Below are 14084 nucleotides of genomic sequence, written 5' to 3'. Positions count from 1 at the left end.
CCTTTGTTTTTTGACAATGATTTTTATCTTTACATCTGTGAGTTTCCATCGCATTGACCAGTAACAGCAAATGTTCCCACTTACTTTTTAAACATTCTGCTAAGGTAATTTTGTGTATTTTGATTGGATTTTTTGACTTTCATTGTTGTAACGGAGTGTTTCAGCTTCTCTAATATTTCCTTGTTACTCAAACCTCTGAATTCTTACAAGATACAACTACTCAATGTAAATAGCCTCTCCTGGGAGGCCTTGCAAGTGAAGGATATTCAGAATTATCAGCACTATAGCAAATTGATATACAGATCTGTGCCTATGTCCACACAGTGCTTCAGTTCAACATTTCATGATGTAGAGCAATGACTATAAAGTAGATCATCATTATTGAGTGCACTGACAACCTAAAGAGTTGAAATCTCATTTAAATGTGTGGGTGGGAAAGACCTGATGAGGCAAGCATTGGAAAACCTCTCGTGATGAAGTGCATAGTTTTCACTCTTAAGCTGCAGCACTCTTCATGTGCATAATTACAGCCTTGGATCTGTGCAGAAACATCTGGATTTATGTAAATACTTGAATTCAAAGGTCTCTGGCTTTTTTGGATTGGTAGTGATAATTGTTCCTGTATTGTCCAATATTCAAAAATAAGTTTAAACATGTATGAAGAGGAGGGACAGGCAATGTAAAGAAACATGGATTAAGGTGATATTTGGGGGAACTCAGCAGAAAGGAGCAAGGCATTAGGGAACAGTTTCATGAAATTAAACTGTTTAATGTACTTGGACATTATTTAAACTTTCTGAAAGCACAGAAGACTCAACAATATTGTTACTGCAAACTAAAAGAGAAACATGAGCTCTGAATATGAACATCCTCCAGTGGTTGTCATACACACGAAAGAACTTGTTATTTGTGTAATTTTATTCTGTTTTACTATTTTCCAAAATTAAGCCTTGCTAAAATGTGTTTTGTATTCAGATTCATTAAGCAATGTCTACCACGGTCTAATTATCTCCTTCGTTATGGAAACCATTATGTTAGAGTTGGGCTTTTTAACAGCTGGACTTTTTTGGTATTTTCAGGGTCTAAAAGATGATAGATTAACCATAGTAACAGAAATACTCTGGGCTAAGGCTAAAGGAATCACAAGGCATTGTCTGTGTTTGAACGTATCTGCACTAATCATCTGATTTAAGACTATGGGAAAAAATACCAGATAAATCTTGCTCCAGTTCTGCTGTTTAGGTTGCAATTTTGAAGTGTTTAAGTTGGTGTTGAAGACATCTGCAAGTCAATAAAAGTTTTAATGTATATTGTCACCCCAATCCTGGATGGTGTACCAGTGACACATAAAAATGCTAAAGAAATTCCACCAAAAATGTCTGCACTACATTCTCCAGATTCAGTGAGATGACATTTGAATAAGCAAGAAGCCAGCTTTACAGACATTCAGACAAAACTCCTTCAAAACAAACTCTGAAAGATTGGAATAAAAGCTAGGTGTTGGAGAAGCGTAGCAAGTCTGGGAATGTCTGTGGAGAGAGAAACAGAATTAATGTTTTGAGTCCTGCGTGACTGTTCTTTGAACCTGCTGGGTTTCTCTAGCACTTCCTTTTTACTTTGCATTTCCACCATCCGCACTATTTTCGTTTTATGTGATATACTAGACAATGCATCCATCTGAAGAGCATCTGCTGTGCCAAGTCCTGTTCTCTCAGCTATCAAATGGCCTGTATTTTAGAGGAGGACAAACAAAATGTCACACAGTTAGGCCACTGTTGGAATATTGCGTGTAATTCTGGTCTCTTTCCTATCGAAAAGATATTATGAAACTTGAAAGGGTTCAGAAAAGATTTACAAGGATGTTGCCAGGGTTGGAGGATTTGAGCTGTAGGGAGAGGCTGAACAGGCTGGGCTGTTTTCCCTGGAATGTCGGAGGCTGAGGGGTGACTTTATAGAGGTTTGCAAAATTATGAGTGGCATGGATAGGATAAATAGGCAAATCTTTTCCCTGGGGTCGGGGAGTCCAGAACTAGAGGGCATAGGTTTAGGGTGAGAGGGGAAAGATATAAAAGAGACCTAAGGGGCAACTGTTTCACAGAGGGTAGTACGGGTATGGAATGAGCTGCCAGAGGAAGTGATGGAGGCTGGTATAATTGCAACATTTAAGAGGCATTTGGATGGGTATATGAATAGGAAGGATTTGGAGGGATATGGGCTGGGTGCCGGCAGGTGGGACTAGATTGGATTGTGATATCTGGTCGGCATGGACGGGTTGGACTGAAGGTCTGTTTCCATGCTGTATATCTCTATGACTCTAAGTACTCTAATACTCACCCTGTAGTACATTGATACTGACATTGACATTACTGTCTGTGAGGAGCTTACTAACAAGCATTCAAAATGTCAACAACTTGTCCATCAAAATGCATCATGCTCTTGAGTCCAAATGCCTCAAAGATGAGACACAACAATGTCAGAAAAGAATAGATCAAGAAGTACAAATCCTGAACTCTTCAGGTTAAGAATTGGCCGTTCAGTCACCTGAAAACACACAGCAGCACGGTGGCTCAATGGTTAGCACTGCTGCTTCACAGCGCCAGGGCCTCGGTTCGATTAAGCCCGGGTGACTGTCTGCATGGAGTTTGCATATTCTCCACGTCTGCGTGGGTTTCCTCCGGGTGCTCCAGTTTCTTCCCACAGTCCAAAGGTGTGCAGTTAAGGTGAACTGCTCATGCTAAATTGTCCATAGTGTTCAGGGATATGCAGGTTAGGTGTATTAGTCAGGGGAACTGTAGAGTAATAGGGTTGGGGAATGGGTCCGGTGGGATACTGTGCAGAGGTTCGGTCTGGACTTGTTGGGCGCAAAAACAACCTGTTTCCACACTGCAGGGATTCTATTCTATTCTAAACTCATCACCCTAAGTGGATGTCCTCAAATTGATGGACAACCAGTGATGACGATATTAATTCTTGCCTGCACCAAATAAAATGATAGCTAAGATATAACCAACACACATTGGGTTTAATATTGAATTGAACCAAGTAGAGTAATTTTAGCTGTACATTATTTTTGACCTTCAGCTGAAATAACTAAGTCTCTTGGTATCCTTCAAGGGTTTGTTTGATGGGTGTTTTATGTCTTGGGAGGAACTTTCCACTTTCCTGAGATTTGCCACTTACTTGTTTCATGATGTAGGTCAATGATTACAAAGTAAATTTTCTCTATTATTGAATGCACTGACAACCTAATAGGTTGGGATATCCTGACTAGGCAAGCATTGAAACATGTCTCTCTGCTTTAGAGTGCATAATAAGGTGCATGGGGCAATGGTACATGAAACTAGACAGTAATGGAACAGATGAGCTTATTCTTGCCTTTCTTTTCCCAAATCTGTTTGAGGTTGAGCCAGTTTTGATGCTGCAATAAGTTTTCTCAGTGCTACAATGGTAAACAAAAAATAGAATATTTGAATAAAAGACACAATAATGCAATTTCGCCTTCTGAATAATCAGAATGGATACATGAAAGGGTGTGTCTTTCTAATTAGATGTACAAGTGTTGATTTTTCTTCATTAATATCTCAACTTGCAAGTAATTCAGGTTTACTTTTACAGCCTAGATGATACTATCTCTGTGGTAACTGAATATCTAAGGTATGAAGGAAGACCCATCAAACCAAACCTTTCTCCAGCTGAAATTATAAAGGTAAAACATATTTCAGAACAAGTCGATTTTGACAATATTTTTCTCACAAAGATTGCAAAATGAACTTCTTGCAGAATAGTCACTCTTAGGTTGTACAACACTGATGTAAAATAGATTCAGTCAAATCAAAGAATCAAAGATATTGAGGGTATCCTTGTAGAAATAATATCTGTATTAGAATTTTTTTTATAAAAGACATTGTGTAATTAGGTACTCCAGAGTGAAGAGACACAGTTTTGTCTCTTTTTTTGCAAATTTATGAAGTTCTCAGTCTCATTTGTTTTTATGAAGCATCACATGGAGATCAGGCACTACGTTATAATAAAGATTAAATGTTGGTGTTGATTTGGAGGGATGGTGGTCACTTGTCCTCAGCAACTGTACACTTCCAATTAGCAATTGGAGACCGGTGTTTGTAGAGGCCTGTGGTGAGTCACTTCTTAGAGTCATAGGATCTCTTTCTGTGCTGTACATCTCTATGTTCAAACTTATCCATGCCGACCAGATATCCTGAACTATTCTAGTCCAGTGTGCCAGCACTTGGCCTATATCCCTCTAAAGCCTTCTTATTCATATACCCATCCCTATGTTTTTATTAAATGTTGGCATTGTACCTGCCTCTACCGCTTCCATACACGCACCACCCTCTGCGTGAAAAAGTTACCACTTAGCTCCTGTTTAAATTTTTCCCCTCTCACCCTAAACCTATGTCCTCTAGTTCTGGACTCCCCCACCCCAGGGAAAATACCATGTCTATTTATCCTGTCCATGCCCCTCATAATTTTATAAACCACTCAGTCTATGACGGTCCAGGGAAAACAGCCCCAGCCTATTGAGCCTCTCCCTGTAGCCCAAATCCTCCAACCCTGGCAACATCTTGTAAATCTTTTCTGAACCCTTTCAAGTTTCAAAACATTCTTCCAATAGGAAGGAGACCAGAACTGCACACAATATTCCAAAAGTAGCCCAACCAATGTCCTGTACAGCTGCAACATGACCTCCCAACTCCTATGCTCTGACTAATGAAGGAAAGCATACCAAACTATCTATCTCCGTCCCCAGTTCCAAGGAACTATGAACCTGCACTCGCAAGGTCTCTTTGTTCAGCAACACTCCCCTGGACCTTACCATTAAGTGTATAAATCCTGCCCTGGATTGCCTTTCTAAAATGTTACACCTCACATTTATCGAAATTAAATTCCATCTGCCACTCCTCAGCCCATTGTCCCATCTGATCAAATCCCGTTGACTTCTTTGCTGTCCACTACACCTCCAATTTTTGAGGGTTTTATATCTTGATATAGGAAATGTGATGAGACACCTTGCCTATTGTTCAAAGCACTATGTAATGGTTGAGTTTCACTGGACAGGTTGGCTTTGCTCTGATCTGAACTAACTTAGCTGATCCCTGGCTGACGAGCTGAGGGGAATAGTTCACCTCAATGTTAAAATGCTTTGAGAAAGATAAAATTTATCCAGGATTCCTACCCCAAGAACAATGCAAGTGTGGCAAGTGTGTATACAGCTTTATATATATACAAAGGAGGAGGATACGTTCAGAGTCAGCTGTGATGCTCTCCATAACTAAATTGATGGTAAGAGCAGTCTTTCTGCTGCTATGACCTGTAACTAACAGACTGAGTAGAAAGCTGGGCAACCCATCCTTAGAAATCCCTCCATGGTGTGGACTGTCAAATCACAGAAGCTGTTAATCAACTTGGATGTAATAGTAAGTGTGAGGATAGTTCACCTCCTGCATCCACACTGTCCTTACCGTGAGAAAGCTGATGTGTGATCCAGCCCTCAGGAAATCTGTCCAACAGCAGTAAAAGTTTTGAAGTTGATCAATAGTGTGCCTCTTGGACTTATTATCTGAGTTCAAGCTTCAATTTTCCTTCTTTGTTTCCATCCTCCTACCCAACCAACCTTGTGATTTCAGTTAAAGCTGGAGATAGGTTTTGTTTGGGAAACAGGTTTCTGAAACCAAGTTCACTGGATCCAAAACTGCCAGATTTTTTCCCCCAATTTCAGTTTTACACAACTGACCATGCTGTTAGTTGATCAGAAAATTTCTTGAAAGTACCTACCTTTTGTTTATTTTTGTTTTAAAATCTAAGCCTGTTGCATAATTTTGACTTTTATTCTTTTACTTCCTCCAGGAATTTCTTCAGGAACAGAAGTAGAACGACTAGTCAACATGCTACCATAATAAGAATATTTTTTGTCTTCCTATGGAAAGATATCTTTATGGAAAGTTATATCAGCATTCTGCCATTTATTATTTAATCATCCTTGCATATGTTCTAATATTAAATATATATATATTAGCTTTCTTCTGAATAGTTTCACTTCTGGGAAAAAAAATAAAGGTTGTGAAAGGTAAATGTTGTAGCCCTCCGACCGGAATGGACTGGATTTCCACTGAGTCTGAAATTGATCTGTCTGTACTAAGTTAATGCTCCAAGCTAGGTGCCAGTATCGATAATGTTCTTCATTTCCAACCAAGGGAAGGGAAAATAACAAGGTTCCTGTTTCTATTTGCTATTCGATTATTTTCTAGTGACCAAGTCCTCTTGAGGCAAAGTTAGTGTTGACTAGTGCTGCCTATAATCACATAGGCTACATACACCCTCTGGAGGTGCATGCAGAATTACCACCTGGATAATGTACCTGATGACATCTGACACGTGTAGAGCATAAACCTCTTTCCAAAATTGGCATCTTGAGGAGTTAATGCACTTGTGTTCCATCAACCCAATTACTATTTATCTAACTTGTTTTAGTGCTGCATAACTGCACAGCTACCAACTTTCCGTAAATCATTTGTGCATGCAAACTCTGTCGACTTAAATTGCTCCCGATCTGCAGTGTATCTATTTGACATTATAGTTGGTCAGCCATGTGCAAACTTTGAAAAGTACATTGCCTATTAAGTGGAAAATAACTCCAGAAATGTTTCACTTTGTCTCTGCAGGTTATCCAGATCATGATTATCCAGCACTCAATCCATTTATCTTTCTGAAACATTTTAAGACCAGTGAAATAGAAAAATAATAGAAAAAAAATTAAAATATTGTAAACTAGCTTCCTTTTTCTTTGTTTCACAATAAAAATTTAATGCACTCAAAACAAGTTACAATGTTAAAATGTACTTTTACTGTTATCATTTGTATTTTGAAGCAATTTGCAATGGCAACTGTACAATGTTAAATGATTAAAGAAAAAATACATTTTATTAGCTTTTTCTGGCATTCTGGCTGTTCAATTGATGATCAATGGAGTTTTTAATTTTAAAGATTTTATATTGAAAATGAAAATGCACACGTTCTCAACTCAGGGTATATTACAGAAACATGCAATATTTCAAATTTCACACACTAGTACTTTCAAATAATGTGGTTCTTGACTGGCAGTAGCAAGTCCCACAAGCTCGCACAGTATGCTGGCAAGAGAAAAAGCTGGCGCAAATCTACAAGGGTCTGCAGGGCACAGGTAAAGTGTACATTTAAGACTGTAGCCTACAATCTGACATAGTTGTTTCCAGCTTCAATTTCCTGCTCCACTGTCCAATGTTCCACAGATTCTACATTCTCGGCTGGGTGCGGATGTTCATTGCAGCCTTCCTGGTAAGCGAGAGATGCTTGTTGTTTTTGCATTGCATACGTTTTTTTCAAAAACCATGTCATCCTACTTAAATTCAGATTGATTATTCATCTTAAATCACTTGAAGCTCTTGTTTGGCCCATTTTATTAATTTTTTTCTTATCTAAACCTTTTAGCTGTTGGTTTCGGAAGTGTAAGATGTATTTCCAGTCTTTTTAATCATTTCCATCTTACTCATCCTTCAACGAGTAACATTTTAAAACTTTGAACTTGAAAAGTAGACAATTGGATCAAGCATGCTGTTAATATAAGTGACACAGTGTAATAATAAAATCCCTCAACAGTAGCCTTGTAAGCCACAATATCATCAAACTTGTTTGATTTGTGTTATCAGCACATTTAGGTAAAAACAAGGACTGCAGATGCTGGAAACCAGAGTCTAGATTAGAGTGGTGCTGGAAAAGCACAGCAGGTCAGGCAGCATTTGAGGAGCAGGAAAATCGACGTTTCACGCAAAAGCCCTTCATCAGAAATAGAGGCTGCAGGGTGGAGAGATAAATTTGGGGGTGGGTGGGAGGAGAGAAAGTAGCATAGTGTACAATAGGTGAATGGGGGTGGGGATGGAGGTGACAGGTCAGAGAGAAGGGTGGGGGTCACAATTAGCCTGCCGCTGTTACGGGGTAAGAAACAGAGTATGAATAATATTATACAACAGTTTTCATAATACGTATAGCCTTTTTATATTTTTCTCTAGTTTCACTGTGTTTGTGCTGAAGTTTTGAAATGATCGAGAATGTGCAGAACAGAATAATACAAAGTGGTGTTACAAAAAATACATCATGCCAAGTTGCAGCAACATTAAAAGACTCGTATAAATGGAAGCTCTCACAATATGTAAGGTTCTTCTGCTCAAACACGTGCCTTTCAAACAGAAGGTACGAGGTCATTAATAGCATTAGAGTCCATGTAAAAGATACGCCCACTATAGCATATCTTTGTGACACAGAATTGAACTTATGGTGAAGTTGGACAACTTTAAAATAACGATTTATTGCCGCGAGTGTGAAAAAGGCAGGACTGCCTGCACGATTCAACGACACCATCACTAACACACGGCAGGCGATATCTCCGAGGATCCAGTCCTTTTTGTTTACACAGGAAGCCAAACGAAATGATAGGCCACACAGCAAGAGAAAATCTGCTGTTGTCAGGTTAAACAAATAGATTGTACTCAGTTTCCAAGGTTTCATCTGAAAGCAAAAGATCCACAAAGCAACAGCATTGCCGATGATTCTAGAATGAATTCTACCAACAGCAACGGTATGACAATATTGATCAGCGTTGTTCCGTCAAATTCAAACGAAATATTCATCGTTGCACTGTTGTCTCGACAATGATGTTTAATGCTGCGGTGAGGTCGCCTATATGATATATATAGTTTTGCTGTCTCGTCAGTTCTTTTTGTGAGACGTGATGCACATTAAAACATGTCACAATTTTGAAATAGTAATATTCGTGGTACTTCAATTCCAGTTACTTTAAGAGTCCTTTTTGTTTAAAGAGTTTGTAACTGGGCCTTTATTGTTGATAGCATTTTATGTGCTGGGTCATTGAAGAAAATCGATGGGATTACATTATTCTTTCTACAGCTGAGTCTCTGGAGCTGTATTTTACTGGAACTATAGCCGAACTAGGATATTGCATAAATTCGTGATTCTTTTTGTTTTCAATATTTATTGCAATAAAGTAAAACCCCAACATTTCAATGAACCTTTTATGACGTTTTCCACGTGCAAACCCATCTTTTTAAAGATCCGTGTGCCCTAAATCTTTGTTCTTTCACTCTTGAGAATCTTTGACTTTTCAAACCCACATTTTGGATGAAATGGTAGTGTCTCTGGAATGGTTAACCAGGCGCCAGTTTAATGCTGTGCTGACATGGGTTCAAATCCCACCAGAAGTTTGTACGTCAGCTTGTTGACCTACAAAGGGCAAGTGTCTTATATTCATTGGTTAGAATGAATTGAAAGGGGGTGAACAACAGCTCCTCAAAAATATCAATGCAATTTCAGAGGGACACGAAGCTGTCCTTACCTAACACCTCAGCCAGCATAAAGGAGACAAAACAGAATACTGCTAGAAGCAGACAAGACACTGCCACCTCCAACTGTAGAGATAGTTGCATTTGTTCGCTGGGATTTGTAAACTGCGCTCATCTACCATAGTAATCCATTTAGCTTATTAAGTTTTGCTTTTTAACAAACGTAAAGAGTTACTTTTAAGTAAGATTACTTACCGTTCTTATTCACCACTTTTAGACAACCTGTCAAGATGAAACCTAAAACTTGCAGATTAGAATATGTGGTGGGGACCAAAGACAATCCCTTCAGTTTTCCCAATACTTAGTTGAAAGAAAGTTCCAAATGACTGACATCTCAGACTTTCAGAAAACTGTAGAGAAAGGTGCTGGTGAGATACAGCTTGATGGTATAATGTACTTAAGGGAACTGCTGAGTTTTCAAATGTCACCAAGGGGAAGTATGTTGATGGGAGGGGCCCCAATGATAGATCTTTGGAATTGGATAAGGATGATAGGTAAGATTGGAATCAACTATCACATCAGCTGAATTACATGGATGGTAGTGTGGTCAACCACATCAGACCACATACAAGATAATAATCATTTGTCACACAGGATGCCATTCACAAATTCCGAACCTATAGCAGGGTACACCTTTATCTATATCAAGAGATTTGTGTGCATGTAGTAGAAAGACATCAGACAACACCACAAGCTATAGAAAATGGCCACTGGAACAACTGAGCTACAAGACAAGACCACAAAAGAATTCCATTGATAAAAAAGCAATGTGCTTAAACTAACCTGGGAGAGCTTTGCACTCTGTCTGTGTGGATGTCCTGATGAAACATAGAGGTCAATTATTTACACTAAAAAGGAACAGGAGTTTTATTGAAGTACTAAAGAGTATTGACAAGTTTAACCCTAATTAGTTGTTTATGCCATTGGGAAAGAACAGGGAGAAAGGACTGCAACTGCAAATACCGGAGATCAGAGTCGAGAGTGTGGTGCTGGAAAAGCACAGCAGGTCAAAGCAGCATCCGAGGAGCAGGAGAATTGACGTTTCAGGCATAAACCTTTCATTAAGAATTCCTGACGGAGGAATTATGCCCAAAACATTGATTTTCTTGCTCCTCAGATGCTGCCTGACCTGCTGTGCTTTTCCAGCACCACAACTTGGGAAAGACAAGGTAGGACTGGGCAAAGCAGTAACTCTTGCATGTGCATATATCCGTTAAGTATTCTCAATTATTAAATAGTTGTTTCAAGAAAAAAAAGAGGAAATGGAATAAATATTTTAATATCAAGTAGATACATAGACAGTTTTGTGGGTTATCGAGAAATATGACCACATTCCTCTTTTGCAAGAAAAGTATAGTAAATGATACTGGTGCTCATATTCAGGGGAAATTATTGCAAATGTAGAGGGTTCACCTGAAATAGTGATAAACTTGATTTTCATTACCACACACTTACAGCTAAATGATGAGTTTTTAAAAAGCTTCAACAGTATTATCATGTGAAAAAACAGCTGATTGTCAGTAAATGCGGTGGTTTAAGTCCACATCAGCATTGTCTATCGCGGCTGAGCATGTTCAAATAACCACAAATCTACTGGGGCAGTATGGTGGCTCAGCGGTTAGCACTGCTGCCTCACAGCACCAGAGTCTCAGGTTCGATTCCAGCCTCGGGTGACTGCCTGTGTGGAGTTTCCTCCCATAGTCCAAAGATGTGCAGGTCAGGTTAAGTAGCCATGCTAAATTGCCCATAGTGTTAGGTGCATTAGTCAGAGGGAAATGTGTCTGGGTTTGTTACTCTTCGGAGGGTCAGTGCGGACTTGTTGGGTCGAAGGGCCTGTTTCCACATTGTAGGGAATCTAATCTAATTAACTTAAAAATGAGGTGTTTCACCGAGTGAAGCTACCAAATAGGACAATTTGTGTGCCAAGCAGCAAGTGATAAGAGTTAAGTGTTCCCACAACCAACATTTCAGATCTAAGCTCTGCTATCTTGTCACATCCAGTCATCTTTGGTGGTGGACAATTAAACAATTCAATGGAGGAGGCTCTACAAATATTCCCATCCTCAATGATGGAAGGAACGAATATATCAGTGCCAAAGATAAGGTTGAAGCATTCACAGCAATATTCAGCCATAAGTGCCAAGTGAATGATCCATTTTGGCCTCCACCACTGTTCCCCGCATCACAGATACCGGTGATCAGTCAATTCAATTCATTCCATGCGATAGCAAAAAAAATAGTTGAATGAAATCCCACTGTACTGTAGCTTTCTGCAGTTTGAAAAGCAGTTGGGATTTTCTAAGTATTTGGGAGATTTTATCAAGGCACATATGTCTAATCAACAAAAGTGGAGGGTGGAACCACTGACTTTCTCCCAGCCCTGTACAATGCTATCTCGTAACCTGCCTATTGTAAATTGAAATAACTCCATCACAGCCGGCATCCCATCACTAAACCACCTTATATTTACACATGGAGACCTGGACATTGATCCACCTCCCTCAGAGTGAACAGGATGTCTGACACTCCTGTTCTTATCTGTCAGCCAGGGCTCCTTGATGATGTCCAAGTTCTCTAAGTGCTCCTTATTGGTCTTCTCTGTTATTAGCACATCTAGATAATTGGCAATCTGGGGTAGACCTTGTAAAATGTTCTCCATCGTCAGCTGAAAAACTGCACAGGCTGATGATACTCCAAAATGGCAGTCTCGTGATTTGGTACAAACCCTTATGTGTATTAATTGTAGCGTACCACTGGGAATCCTCATCTAACCGCAGCTGCAAGCATGCATGGCTCCTATCCAGCTTCGTGAAGGACAGTCCCTCTGGCACTTTGTGTATAAATCTTATATGTGAAGGAGTGGGTTTTTATCCAGCTGCGAAAAGCAGTTTACCATTTGTTTAACATCCCCACAAAGGCGAATCGATCTATTTGGCTTCCCAATCAGTATGACTGGTGCTGACATTCTGCATACTGATGATTCCTTCACTTTCCAGCTTCTGATTTCTACCTCTACTTTTACCCATAAGGTAAATGGCACTGGGTGGGCATTGTAGAATTGTGGAATTGCTTCTTGCTCAACATGCAAGGTGGCCTTGGTTCCTCTGATAGTCCATAGACCTTCCTGAAAGACATCTGGGTATTTAACTTCATTAGGCAGCCATTTTCCAATCAAAAAATGTTGAGCCGATCTAAGTGAATCTTTCTCGACCAATTTCACCCAATCAAGCTTGGGCCCAAGCCTTTTACTGCAGTAAGTGATAACTGAACCAGCTGCTTCTCATAAGAGACCAGAACCGAAGTTGTACCTTTAAAGGTCTTATAAGATTAACATACGCACATGTGTACAAACACAAGGAAGCATACATGCTCACACCCGAAAACACATACACACTCTCTCTCTCCACACGCCCCCAGCCCCTCCTGGAAACGTGGAAGCATGCACAGAACAACGTGCATAGAGTTTTTCCTTTAACTCTTCCCATTTCTTCTAAATCCAGGGGGTTGCCATGCCTTCAGTACATACAGGTACTGTTCCCCAAACCTTCCACCAGTACATCGATGACTGCATCGGTGCTGCATCCTGCAATCAGGCTGAGTTGGAGCAGTTCATCAACACCGCCAACAACTTCCATCCTGCCCTCAATTCACTTGGTCTATCTCGAACATCTTCCTCTCCTTTCTTGACCTCCCCGTTTCCATCTCCAGTGACAGTTTACTGACTGACATTTACTACAAACCCACAGACTCCCATAAATACATGACTACACCTCCTCCCACCCCATATTCTGAAAAGCTTCATCCTGTTTCCTCAATTCCTCCATCTCCATTGCATCTGCTCAGACGAGGAGGCATTCCACTCCCAAGCATCCCAGATGTCCACCTGTTTTATACAATGTTCTTTTCTCCCCCTCAGTCATCCAGACTGCCCTCCACTGCACCTCCTCCATTCCCTCTCCACTGGTCTAAACCACCCTTCCAAAATAAAGACAGAGTCCCCCTTGTCCTCACTTTCCACCCCACTCACCTCCAACATATGATCCTCAAACACTTCTGCCAACTCCAATTAGACCCCACTATTAGGAACATCCCCTCCCCACCCTTCTCTGCTGTCCGCAAGTACCATTCCCTTCATCACTCCTTGGTTCGCGCATCTCTCCCCACCTACACCCCCAATACACTCCCCCTCCCCACCCCCGGCGGAACCTTCCCATGCAACCATAAAAGATGCAAAACCTGCTGGCACACCACCTCCCTCACCCCCATCCAGGACCCCAAACAGTCCTTCCAGGTGAAGCAGAGGTTCACCTGCCTCTCCTCCAACCTAATTTACTGCATCTGCTGCTCCCGGTGTGGTCTTCTCTACATCAGGGAGACCAAACGTAAATTAAGGGAATGTTTTGCCATGCATCTCAGCTGGGCCCATGAGGGTCAGCCTGACCTCTGGTTACTGCCCATTTCAATTCCCCTTCCCACTTCCTCTCCAGCATGTCCATCCTCGGCCTCCTCCATAGCCACAGTGAATCAGACCGCAAATTGGAGGAGCAACACCTTATCTTCTGCCTGAGCAGCCTACAGCCTGGAGCACTCAACGTTAGAGTTTTCAAATTTCAAATAACCTTCCCACCCATCCTCTGACTCCCTCTCTGCCACGCCTCCTCCCTTTCCTACTGA

General features: G+C 40.6%; 1 protein-coding gene and 1 pseudogene across 1 annotated transcript in view; one reads left to right on the top strand and one right to left on the bottom strand.

The window, feature by feature from the left end:
- kntc1 (kinetochore associated 1) overlaps window positions 1–6898 on the top strand; it is a 154309-nt gene extending 147411 nt beyond the window's left edge. The window contains exons 63-64 of the mRNA XM_072587416.1: window positions 3616–3706; window positions 5866–6898. Of these exons, the coding sequence (XP_072443517.1) occupies window positions 3616–3706; window positions 5866–5889 (115 nt within the window). The 3' untranslated portion in view covers window positions 5890–6898. The remainder of the gene's footprint in view (window positions 1–3615; window positions 3707–5865) is intronic.
- Window positions 6899–7421: 523 nt separating this feature from the next.
- Window positions 7422–8681, bottom strand: LOC140487655 (hydroxycarboxylic acid receptor 1-like; annotated as a pseudogene).
- Between the last annotated feature and the right edge of the window lie 5403 nt (window positions 8682–14084).

The sequence above is a fragment of the Chiloscyllium punctatum genome, chromosome 17 (assembly GCF_047496795.1).
Source record: "Chiloscyllium punctatum isolate Juve2018m chromosome 17, sChiPun1.3, whole genome shotgun sequence".
In the NCBI taxonomy this organism is placed as follows: domain Eukaryota; kingdom Metazoa; phylum Chordata; class Chondrichthyes; order Orectolobiformes; family Hemiscylliidae; genus Chiloscyllium; species Chiloscyllium punctatum.
This window is presented reverse-complemented; position numbering and strand designations above follow the sequence as displayed.